The 11,731-nt window shown below is 40.8% G+C and overlaps 2 protein-coding genes across 6 annotated transcripts; both read left to right on the top strand.

Moving 5' to 3' along the window:
* The first annotated feature begins 800 nt into the window (after positions 1–800).
* Positions 801–7,620, top strand: nfe2l3 (nuclear factor, erythroid 2-like 3). The gene is made up of 5 exons (XM_044335565.1): positions 801–1,722; positions 3,700–3,780; positions 4,342–4,455; positions 4,647–5,124; positions 5,252–7,620. The coding sequence occupies exons 1-5, from the start codon at positions 1,201–1,203 to the stop codon at positions 6,022–6,024; spliced, it is 1,968 nt and encodes a 655-aa protein (XP_044191500.1). The 5' UTR covers positions 801–1,200; the 3' UTR covers positions 6,025–7,620.
* A 228-nt stretch (positions 7,621–7,848) lies between these two features.
* Positions 7,849–10,735, top strand: cbx3a (chromobox homolog 3a (HP1 gamma homolog, Drosophila)). 5 transcript variants are annotated; one of them, XM_044335567.1, is made up of 5 exons: positions 7,849–7,957; positions 8,861–9,014; positions 9,244–9,400; positions 9,754–9,848; positions 10,080–10,735. In XM_044335567.1, exons 2-5 carry the CDS (start codon positions 8,869–8,871, stop codon positions 10,204–10,206), a joined length of 525 nt encoding a protein of 174 aa, XP_044191502.1. In that variant the 5' UTR covers positions 7,849–7,957; positions 8,861–8,868; the 3' UTR covers positions 10,207–10,735. The 5 variants fall into 5 exon arrangements, with proteins under 5 accessions (XP_044191502.1, XP_044191503.1, XP_044191504.1 ...); XM_044335568.1 differs by having other exon boundaries at positions 7,909–8,009; XM_044335569.1 differs by lacking the exon at positions 7,849–7,957 and adding an exon at positions 8,104–8,166.
* The last annotated feature ends 996 nt before the right edge of the window (positions 10,736–11,731 follow it).

Genomic DNA, 11,731 nt, shown 5'->3' with positions numbered 1-11,731 from the left:
TATAATATATAATTGGATTATTGTTACTGATGCTGTGTAAGGAGCATTTCATTTCATTTTCATGTTGAAATTGGTAGAGGTGGAGCTTATTTCAACTATTTTATAGTGCCGGGTAGTTTAATCTATAACAATGCACAGGCTATAACCTAATATGATTTGAAAGAATATGTAATCTGAAACATAACTAGGCCATGTAGCTGTTAAAAATATATAGTGTAGAAAAAGTATAAAATTTCCCCTCTGAGATGTAGTGAAGTGGGAGTTGAAAGTAGCATAAAATGGAAATACTCAAATATAGTGCAAATATCTACACATTTTTAGGCCTACTTAATTAGCCTACGGAGGCCTACTTGATTAATAAAGAATAAACTGATTTGTTTTAGATGGTGTTTTGAAGACATTCCCTCTTTGTTGTTTGGAGTCATAGTAGACAAGTTCAAACTGTAATTCAGATACTGACCTGTAGGCCAAACATGGGACAAATGCAGGTCAGTAGCACAAACACCCCGGAACTGCAACCTAATTAAGGCTGCTGAGAAATCCCTTTGGAATCAATAACCTGTTGGATGCACGATATTAAAAGGTCAAAGAAAACTATGATGTATATGTTTCTGACGTGATATCAGTGAGATCAGTGTAATTTCTGGTGTTTTCGTGTAAATAATGTGTGTAGTTATATTTAGGGTGGGCACTGGCAGCCGTTACCACCCTTTTCTTGCTCTCATTGGTCAAAAATATAACTGTCATTCTTATTGTCCAATCACATGTTGTTGCGGTGAAAGCTGTGAGCCAATCGGTATGAGTTATGAAAATCCTGAAGTGAAGTTCCCTCAGTAGCAGCACTCTACTGTGACAGCATTTAGCTTGACCGATATTTCATTTTCTGTTTAATTAGCAAAGTTAGGGAGGTTCTGATAGCCATATATCACGGAAGAACCACTTCTCCACTGAAAGGGATTGAAAGACGGCGTTTTCGCTATGTTCGTACCAAGAGGTTCCCGTTAACTGGTAATTAAAGCTGGTAGCTAACAGCTAGCATAACGTTAGCTATCCAACGATTTCGCCGGTACAGGCGGACCTCTTTGTCTGACAGGGGAAGGCGTGCTCTTTTGTTAGGCTTTTTCCCTTTGTCCATTCGGGAAAGAGGAACTGTTAAGTCAGGATTTCGCAATTAACTGCAGTTCTAAACGTGTTTAGAAAATGCAAATCGCGAAAAAATACTTCACAGAAGGCCTGATTCAGTTGACGATCTTGCTCAGTTTGATTGGAGTTCGTGTGGATCTCGACAGCTACTTAAGCGGCTACTATACGCCTCTGATAGAGATTAACTTGGGTCCTAGCTCAGCCTACACCCAGACACCCTTTCATAATTTGAGAGACACTCTTGACGGATACAGCGTGCACCCAAAATGTCCCGAGTTGGACTATTTCTTCGCAAGTCGCCGGCTACTAGACGAAGTGAGGACTCTTGGTTCCCCGCGGTTCCCCACACAGTTGAACGCGTGGCTGGTGCACCAAGTATCTGCAACTGACAAGGCTGACTGTGGGCATCCCTCAACCAGCAACAACAGCACTGACACCAACTCAGGGCTGGAAAGCTCCGGGTACGAAGCCAGTGATGACAGTGACCACCTGCTTGACAGTGGCCCAGAGCTGTGCCAAACAATCCCCCAAGTCGGACAAGGGCCTTGTAGCGTTGGAGCCTGCGGGTTTCTGAAAGAGGCAAGTGTGTGTATGTGTGTGTAATTTAACATAATTTTAAGCAGACTTTGCTGCTAACTAAGCAGTGTGATCAGGAAAGTTGCTTGTCCAGCTGAAATAGTTAATGAACTAGTGTTAAAACTTCCTCAATGGTTAACTGAACAGACAATGCTATCGTTAGCTAACTAGCAGCACTAACCGATGTTACACAAGAATGGGTTCCCATTCAACAAGTTATTTATTATGCTGTAACATTTCCTGGTGCACTATTTAACGGGCCAAAACAATGTGATAACGTATCTTGTAATATACTCTCACTTTCACTTTGTATGTCTCTACTGGGCCTGTGTCCCAAAATGCAATATGGTGATTAAGTTTGGCAATGCTTGTCAAGTTAGTTTAGAGGTGTTATATTCATAAATGGGCAATTTGATAAGTCAATTTAAACAACACTGAACTGGTCTAGTTAAATAGCTGTCTAATCCATACAATCAGGTACATGTCATGTACAGCATCACATTTGTTTGATGTACAGTATTCAGCCAACTGTCTGCTGCACCTGTCACCCTTCTTGTCTCATTAAGCCCTCTCTGAATAGTTAGGACAATAGAATTAACTTCACAAATAACACTCTAATAGGACCAAGGTATTGGGTGACCACACAGCTGTAAAACCACCATTTGCCTAGAAGTATGGGTTTACTCACACGCTGTTGTTGTTGAAACCTTTCATAAAGACATAAAGTTGGGTCCAAAAGTCTGAGACCACTAGACCACTAAAGTGGTCTCAGACTTTGGACCCCACTGTATGTTTTATCATATTCAGTGTAGCTGTCACCTGTAACCTGTGACTGTCATCATGTGTAATAAGACTGCAATCACAAGCAAACTTTTATATTCATTTCTTCAAAGTGAGTGATCCAGTCTTTCTAGCTCAGGCTAGAAACAGCTGCCTGGTGGATGTTATGTCCTGAGGGCAGTTGATGTCGCCAATTGTGTAACTATATCCCCTTTCTTCAGACTTAACCACCAGCTGTGGGCCTTGAGAGGTGGAGAAGTGAGGCTTAGACCCACACCCTGTTTGCTTACACAAAAGCGGTGGTCCATACTTGAATGCTGCCTCCTCCCAGGGTTCTTGTTCACATGGATAATGTGATGTTGACACATCTTTTATTCTTCACCCTCTCTTTTGTGTAAATAAGTAATAGCTTTACTGTTTGTAGGGCAAGATGTTGTGGTTTTTGGAAATGTGATGTTTCAAGGGAGAGCACTACAGCTGTCATATTTGAAAGTAACAATCAGTAATGATCTCCATTGATGTTGCCATTTCAAGCTGGAAAAGCCACTCCAGAAGAAGTTGACATGCTCAGACAGAACTGGGTTGGTGCAGAGTACATTTTGTCATATTTTTGCCTCTAGCATTAACGTAAAAACAGATAAAGCAATCATTTCCCTTTCAGAACAAGTGAGGATCTGCAAGGGTGACCTTTATATCTGCTATCCCCTTTCATCATTTAGGCATGGAAACTCATTTTTTTGCCTCTGTGTGGAGATATCAAGAATGTAACTGGCAGACAGCTGGTAACCTACATTATTGCTGTACTTCTGTATCTGAAGTGTCTTACAACAACCATATGGATTATATAATCCCTAAGGGTTATTAGTTTTACTGTTATCATATGCACCAGCTCACAGATTTCTAATGTGTCCCAAACGGCCCTGACCACAGTTGGCAGGATGATAAAAACAGTTGAATGTTGACCCAAATCAGTTCACTGGATTTTTTTTTCCTTCTAGACTTAGGACAACTGCTTATTAAAACAAACATTTTCTCTGTCAGAACAAAACAGAAATGTAACAGTCTTTAAGGTCTTTGGATATTTGCTAACACACTTACTGTTTTTCTTTTTCCCCCTTCTTCTATTTTAAATCGTTTTACAATCTTACCCGCTTACCAATTTTTCCCTTTCTCACCATCTGTCTGTCTTTGCCTAACCAGGACAATGATGTTAAAGTTAAAGAGGAGGAGGAACCCGCTCCACTCACTCAGCTGGCTCACAGTTCCACACTGGAACAAGAGGTATGATCATGGTTGGTCACAGTTGTCTTCAATTATTGCTGTCTATTATTGAATGTGTTGCCAATTGCATCATTGTCTGATTTTTTTTTTTTTTCCTTTTTTTTTTTTCTTTTTTTCTTGTACGCACCAGAATGTTGTGCAGTTTTATCACAAAACATCTCACATTTTCATGAAATTTACAGTCACGTGACTTGAAAAATTATGTTGTACCTATTTTAACCAGAAAATATCTTTCTCACATGACTTTACTCAATGTGCACCATTCTGATGACAGTGCTGTTTGGTAATACCATGCAAAATTTGGGATGGTGAAGCACAGTAATGATTGTATGTCTCACAAGGAACCACTTGACTTTCAGTTCCTTTTCCTAAAAATTTGTATAAATAGGATTATTGAATTTTAACAGTGTTCATTCTTTATTTTTATGTCATCTTTAATCTTATATGTTGAATTAAACTCAGACACAAAAGCTTGAATTTACTCTCGAGTCATAAATATGGCAATAAAACATACCACTTACTGTGTTAATGCTACATTCTGTGAATTTTTGTCTATTTTAGAGCCTGCTTGAGGGCATCACTACACTGTCTGATCCAGTACGCCTCCCTCCTCCTACCACTGATATTGACCAGCATTGGAGCCATTTACTCTCGCTGTCTGTCACTGACCTCGAAGTAAGTTGCTTGTGTTTATTTCAGATGCCTGATAATAACTTTCACACAAGGCTGAATATCTGCTTGTTGACAGTAGTTCAGACATATGAGCTAGGAACTATTAGTATGTTAAAACAGGGAGTGTTAGTGCCCCATGATGGTCTACTGTATATGCTACATGGAGTAAGCTAAAATGTATGTCTTGTGTGTAGGAGTTGGATTCCCTTGTTACTGAGCGTCTGTCAGACCTCGACACGGACATCACCAGCGCCATTAGCCAAGATGTCAGTTTGCATGATGCCATGGTAACCAGTGCTGGAGCCTTTGGTGTGACATCGGAGAGAGCTGACGGCAGGCCAGTCAGCCAACAGCAAAGGACCCTATTTCGACTGGAATCCACTGGCTCCTCACAATCAGATGCTTCACCAGGGATGGCCATGGGCCTGGCTGCACTCCCCTTTGCCTCAGTGTGTAATTTAACTAGCAATGTGTCATCGCAAAGCGCACTGGGTGGCAGCCTAGATGAGGCAGTCTTTGACGAGATCAATCAACTGGGTTTGGAGGGCTTGGACACCATGGATACCCAGCTGTTGGGCTGTTTGGAGAGCATAGACCCACAGGTCCTCGAGGACTTGGACTCAGACTCCGGTCTCTCCTTGGAGAGCAGCTCTGGAGGTCCAGTCTCCCCAGGTTGGTTCATATATCAATAAAAGTACTTGAGGATTAAATGTCTTTTTATAAACCAGACTTGTGGAGTCAAGAAATTGTTGGTGTGTGTATGTATATTAATAAAATAATTAACTCTTCACTCATCCAGGTTCATCCGAGATGTCATCATCATCCAGTTCATACTGTGAAGATGAGTGTGGAGCTACAGGCTACAGCAGCGAGGTGGATTCAGTCCCCTCTAAAGGCATCATGGACTACACCACAACATGGTCGCCTGTGGATCTGAGTGAGAGTGTATGGCATGACCACAGCTACTCATCTCCTGCATTTTTCAACCAGCCATCAGTAACACTTCCCCATAAAGGCATCAAAGAGGAACCTCTCAGCGATGATGATGGTTCATCAAGTTTAGAAGAGCGGGAGCTGAGTCGAGATGAGCTGCGCGCCCGTGCCTTGTGCATCCCGTTCTCTGTCCTACAGATTGTCAACATGCCTGTGGAGGAGTTTCTGGAGGTCCTTGACGGTCACGGCTTCTCCCCTGAACAGGTGACACTCCTGAGGGACATCCGCAGGCGGGGGAAGAACAAACTGGCAGCACAAAACTGCCGCAAGCGCAAACTAGACGCCATCACTGGGCTCCAGGAGGAGGTGGAAAGGCTGCAAGCTCAGAGAGACAGGTTACTGAGGGAGAAACAGCTTACAGCCAAAACAATGGGTGCTGTGGGCCAGCAGATAGAGCAGCTCACCAGAGACGTCCTGGCCCGGCTGAGGGATGATTCAGGACAGCCCCTAAACCCAGAAAGATTCACCCTGCAGTGCGGGGCTAATGGGAGGGTCGTAGTTCAGCCTGTGAGAAGGCCCGCTGTCTCCACATCAACTGGCAACAAAACGGACAAGAGGAAGAAGGAAAAAAAGCAATGATGCAGTATTGCCAGCGAAGACTTAAGCTTTTAGGTTTTTGGATATTTCTGAACTTTCTTGCCTGACTCTGGTTTTGGGATCTCCGCTTTTGTTAAAGTGTGTGTGTGGATTCACCGCTGTTGGGAGCCTAAAACAGCAAAAGCTGCAAAAAACAAAAACAAACACAAAAAAAAAAAGAAACTCGAACATGAATAAATAAAAATTCTCTGTAAATAAAAATTCTCATGGGAACAATGTAGCTTACACACTGGACATCCTTTGCTTATTAAAGATGGAGATGGCACCCTGGGCATTTAAGGGAACAGCTAAGCTACAGGCGATGCTACCTGTTAACATTATAAAGTCATTGAATCTTACCGTTTTTACAGACTGACGATAGCATAGACAACCAGACATGTCTAAAAGTCAACATGGCCGCCAATGTGACAGTTACTAGATGGAAATCGTGGAGGAGGAGTTTGTTTGTTTTTATGTAGCCTTGCCTCTCAATGTATACCTATACAGTACACGCAGGAGGTGAAAGATTGTATTTATTAAAGTTTCTGACGTTCCTGTAATGCATATATGCATCATGAGACTGTCAAGGGCAGTATCTTTTTTTTGTTTTCATAATGGCAACTTTATCTCAAAGTGCTAAGAATATCGGGACATTACGTATCTAAAGTTTACAAATTTGTTTCAGATGTTTGAGGGTGTGTACTGTTCACTAGAAATTGAAATTGAACTGCCTAAAAATAGATTTTGTTCCTTATGTCTTGATGACGTACAGTATACCAATGATTAAACTGACAAGGCCTTAATTTGCATTCGATAAGTGTTTTTGTTATTGTGTGTGTGTGTGTGTGTGTACATGATCCACAGATGCACATTATCATATCAAAAATGTTTTTGAGAGGCTACGGTTTATGATTTAAATTACTATTGAATATATGATTTCAAGCACAATTTTGTTTAATCCCCTCATTTTAAGTACTTAAGAGTTTTGGCAAGATTATATTCTACCTCACGCCTTAGTTTATGTTATAGATTTTGGCAAAATTTAAAAAAAAACAAAACCCTTTTCGGGGAACTTAAGTGCACTCAACTACAAATCCCTCATTATTAAAATGGCCCTAAGTGGACCTAAACTATCCCTGTTAAAAAAAAAAAAAAAAAAAATGAAAACAATCAACTCTATTTAATAGGATTGAATGTTGTTTGGATGTTGCTTTTTATATATTTGAGATTATCTGAAAGAGTTGAATTAAGTATTTAGAAGTTGCCATCTTATTCATGGTCTCTCCGCTTTATATAGTCAGCCGAGTGAGTGAGTTAAATGGAGAGAGGTGCACAAAGTAGTTAATGGTGTGACTCATGAAGTATTTTTTTTTCCCTAGTTCCTCACAAATTTGTATTTCATTTTCTGGTTTGACAAAGATTTTACTTTTCTGTTTGTATAAACTTCAAACTGTTTTTTTTCTTTGTTGCTGGGGGCAGATGTTTTTGATTGCATGGTGATTGTTGAATGTTGATAGTATGATTTTGCGTAGGGAAGTTAAAATGCTCTTGCAGACATGGTTCTTTCTGATTAAAAAACAAACAAAACAACCACAACAACTTGTGTCTTCTTTTAGTGTTTCTTTCTTGCACCACAGTTTTAGGGGCATAAATAGTTACCCCTGTCTGAATAACAAACATAAATGACATAAATCACACTTTTTGATGTTTAAAAAAAACACGTGCAGCTAAGTCATATGCTGAAAAATAACAATGAGTCTATTTGCGGCCTTGAATATGCCTTGTACCTTCTAATGGATGTAAAGAGGAAGGTAAAGAGCAAAGCGCGATTTCCTTCCCGGCTGCCGTAGAGGACCTGCCATTAGCTTTTGGCGCCTGCCCTTAGTGCTGCTGTGCACATAACGTTACGAGATAAAGAGAGGAACCTGACCGCGTGGTAAGGAGAAATCACTGAAACAATTCCTGTTGTTTTAATCAAACCGAAGAGGGTGCGTATGCAGAAATAGTTTGATTTAAACGTTGCAGCATCATGCAATACCCACATTTGATCGCTCGACCCAGATAAGGTAGCTCGACTGTCCAAGTTGGGCATCGCATTTTAGGCGGCAGGCAATGCAGTTCGTGCAGAAACGCTGCAACAGTGGGGTAGTATTAAAACTCTGTTAATACGGGTGCATTGTCACTGTATTGTAACTCAACTCATGTGTGTTTTGCATTGTTTCGGCTACATTAATGTTAGCTAGCTAAGCGTACGAGAGTGCAGGATTTACTCCAATCACTGGGCCTATAAAGCCTGTTTGAACGCTTTTTTTCATCTTATCGAGTCTGACGTTAACCTTCCTTTGCTCGTTTAACTTGGTAGCGTAACAACACGAACTTGTATTGTGCTTTGTGCGTTATTTCCTCGTACTACTCATCTGAATGAACGGAGCATTGCAGGTGGCACTCTAAAGTCAGGGAAAACCCAGGCCTGAAATAAGTAGCTGCAGATAGCACGGTGGCTAAACTCAATTATGTCCTGATTTTACTAGCTTTTATTTTTCTTTAAGACGGCGCCTAGCTAACTTAGTTAGCATTACATTGATACTGATGTGTACGCGTTGTCTTGTTGGTCAGTGTCGGCGGTTACTTCATAATTACAATAATATCGGCTATCACAGTGAACCGGTTCATGGCTCCTTTATCTCAGGGTCATTTTGGTACAAGTTGTTTTTCTGTGTTTTTCCTGTCCTTTTTAAACTTAATGTGGGCAAGAGCATCAGCTTTATGCACAGTATTGTGAATTATTTGGCTGGCATTGCAGAAACCTTGAAGTCCTAACACATATTCTTGTTTTCAGAACTCAACATGGGCAAGAAGCAGAATACTAAACCTAAGAAGGATTCACAGGATGCACAGGACGAACCTGAAGAGTTTGTTGTGGAAAAAGTGCTGGACCAACGTCTTGTGAACGGAAAAGTAGAGTTCTTCCTGAAGTGGAAAGGATTTACAGAGTGAGTTGCCTGGGACACCTGACCCCCCCACGCTGAGCTGGAAGTGCTTCCCTGGTATGGGGTCGTGCTGTGCTTGTCCATTGTCACTGTGAATGCATGAAGTTCCTGCTGTTCTGCATACAAACTGGTTTCAGAAGTTTTATATTATCTTTTTGCAGCTTTAATGGTGGAAATCAGTGTAAAGGGATGTTTAGAAATGCAAATGCTGATCCTGTTCCTGCTCGTTCAGTGCTGACAATACCTGGGAGCCAGAGGAGAACCTGGATTGCCCAGAGTTGATCTCAGCATTTCTGGAAGCACAGAAGGAAGTAAAGGAAAAGCCTGCTCCTGTGAAGAGGAAGGCATCAACAGACGAGCCAGAAGCCGCAGCCAAAAAGAAAGATGTGGTGAGTACATCACAGTTCTCCAACCACCATCATTTTACCTGAGAGATGAAACCTTCTTGAATTTAGCAGTGGGAATCCCTCGCTTGAGGATAGTTACTCAAAATGCAGAGAAATGTAAATGATGAAAGGCCACATTTGAGGTTGCACAGTCCACCCCAAAATTATTTAACAGCAACTGTTATGGTCGATGCATCCAACGAAGAGCTTTTATTAAAATGCAGCACCTACTCAGCCCAGAATCAGACAAGCATCTGTGTATCAGTGTCAGTATTGACCCTTCATCTGGAGAAAAATGCATTAATTGCCAGGTTTTTATATGCTCCTTTTTTGTGTTCTGTTGTCACCACTTACAGGCTGAGAAACCACGAGGATTTGCTAGGAACCTTGAACCAGAAAGGATCATCGGTGCAACAGACAGCAGCGGGGAGTTAATGTTCTTGATGAAATGGTGAGTAATGAAGAAAATATTAGTCCATCTGGTGCATTTGAACCACTTAAAATTCCCATCAGTTAATTAATTTTTTATTTATAATAATACTCTGGCTTTTTTCCTATCCCTCAGTGACAAAAGGTTACATCATGTTTATGTGAAATAACCTCTAACATTAGGGGGAAAATGAGTAATCTGGACGATGGTCCACAGTTGCTGTAACATCTTCCTCTTCTCTTCTTGCTGCAGGAAAGATTCAGATGAAGCAGACTTGGTCCCGGCCCGCGAAGCCAACACCCGCTGCCCGCAGGTGGTCATTACCTTCTATGAGGAGAGACTGACATGGCACTCCTGTCCAGAGGATGAAGCTCAGTAGTAGTACTTCCCTCTGGTCCCTGCAGTCCCTTGCACCACCTGCGCCCTTTTCCTCAGGACTGAATTTTCTCCTCTAGCTTGCCTTCTAGTTTTAGCTGTTTTAGTTTTTTTTTTTTTTTTTTTTTCTAAGACGTTTCAACACTTTCATTGTATGGCAGTCAAGGAGAGCTATGTTGTACATAATTGGCTGATTTGATTGTGAGAGAGCAGGTGAAGGTGTTGTCATGTATAATTAAAGAAGTCTTCCGTTATCAAAGGATTATGATATGTTAGTTTGGAAACCATACTCTTGGATGGAAGCCGCCACCGCCCATATTCATTCCTGGTTAACTTTAGTAGATTCTGAATGGCTACTTTGGTCTATTTGTGTCTACCACCTGTTGTCACCATCTCAATCTGATGTAAGATGATGATTTTTGATCTTTTTTTTTTTTTCACCTTTAGTGCTAGTATTCCGTTCTAAAAGTGTTTTTGTATACTCGTTTTGTAAATATTGTTTGAAGTTCTAATAAAGGTTTTATGTGACCAAATTTCACTGCTGTCTTCATGGCTAAGTAAAAAAAAAGAATTACTAAACTGTATAAGATCGTTTTGTTTTGATCTAGATAAATGGTTGCAAATGTGTGAAACTAAATCACAAGTGTTAAGACAGATTTTTGATGCTTCATGCACTTGTTCCTCTTGAGATCCAAAATGTGAAAGTCTGCCTATAGGCCAGCAAAAACTGAAGCCTTCTGTGATGTTTTTGGACAGTTCCTGGTAGAATACTGGGAGGAGAGGAAACTGATGGTGTAGATGGTTAACCGCATTCTGGACAGCATTTTTCCACTGACCCATAATGAGCTGATGATCATGTTTCCACAGTGTTTAATATCTAACGTTTGTGTGTATTTTCTTTCCTTTACTTTCGTTAAAGGCCAGAGTCTTTGAGATCTTAGAAAATATTACTTGAGTTTGATTATTTGAAAAGCTTTCTAACGTTCATTGAGTTACAGTAAACATGAGAACTCCCAGCGTCAGCAACTTCCTGTACTTTGTTTCACATTTGTTCATTGGATTTAATCACCATTTTTTTGTACATCAAGAGAACTTGGTAAAACGAGGAGCTTGTTAGCCATGATGCATCGCCACTGTAATAATCAAACTAGGTGCTTATTTACTTTTAAACGCAGGACATTTTACTTGTGACAGAATATCTCTCAATTAGGGAATTGCTACTTTTACATGAGTAAAGCATTTCCACCCAATCTGTCATGACATATATCATTAAATCTCAGTATTTCACCACATACAAGAGCTGAGATCACTAGTGATGTTCATCAGTGTTACTTTATTTGGAGAGCCATGTCGCCAGATGGCATGGTTATTGTGGAGAACAGTCTCATGACTGGCATTAGGGCATGGGAGTTGGACTTTGATCCTTTGTGCACTACAGTAGATGATGTTTCTATGGCAACTCACACAGTTTCCACGGAAAATCCCTCATAGCACATCCCCAGGCTGCCAAAGTGACAATAAGGGTCTCT

Source organism: Thunnus albacares, chromosome 19, assembly GCF_914725855.1.
Source record: "Thunnus albacares chromosome 19, fThuAlb1.1, whole genome shotgun sequence".
NCBI lineage: Eukaryota > Metazoa > Chordata > Actinopteri > Scombriformes > Scombridae > Thunnus > Thunnus albacares.
Note: the sequence above shows the minus strand (reverse complement) of the source record. Positions and strands in the feature narration are given on the sequence as shown.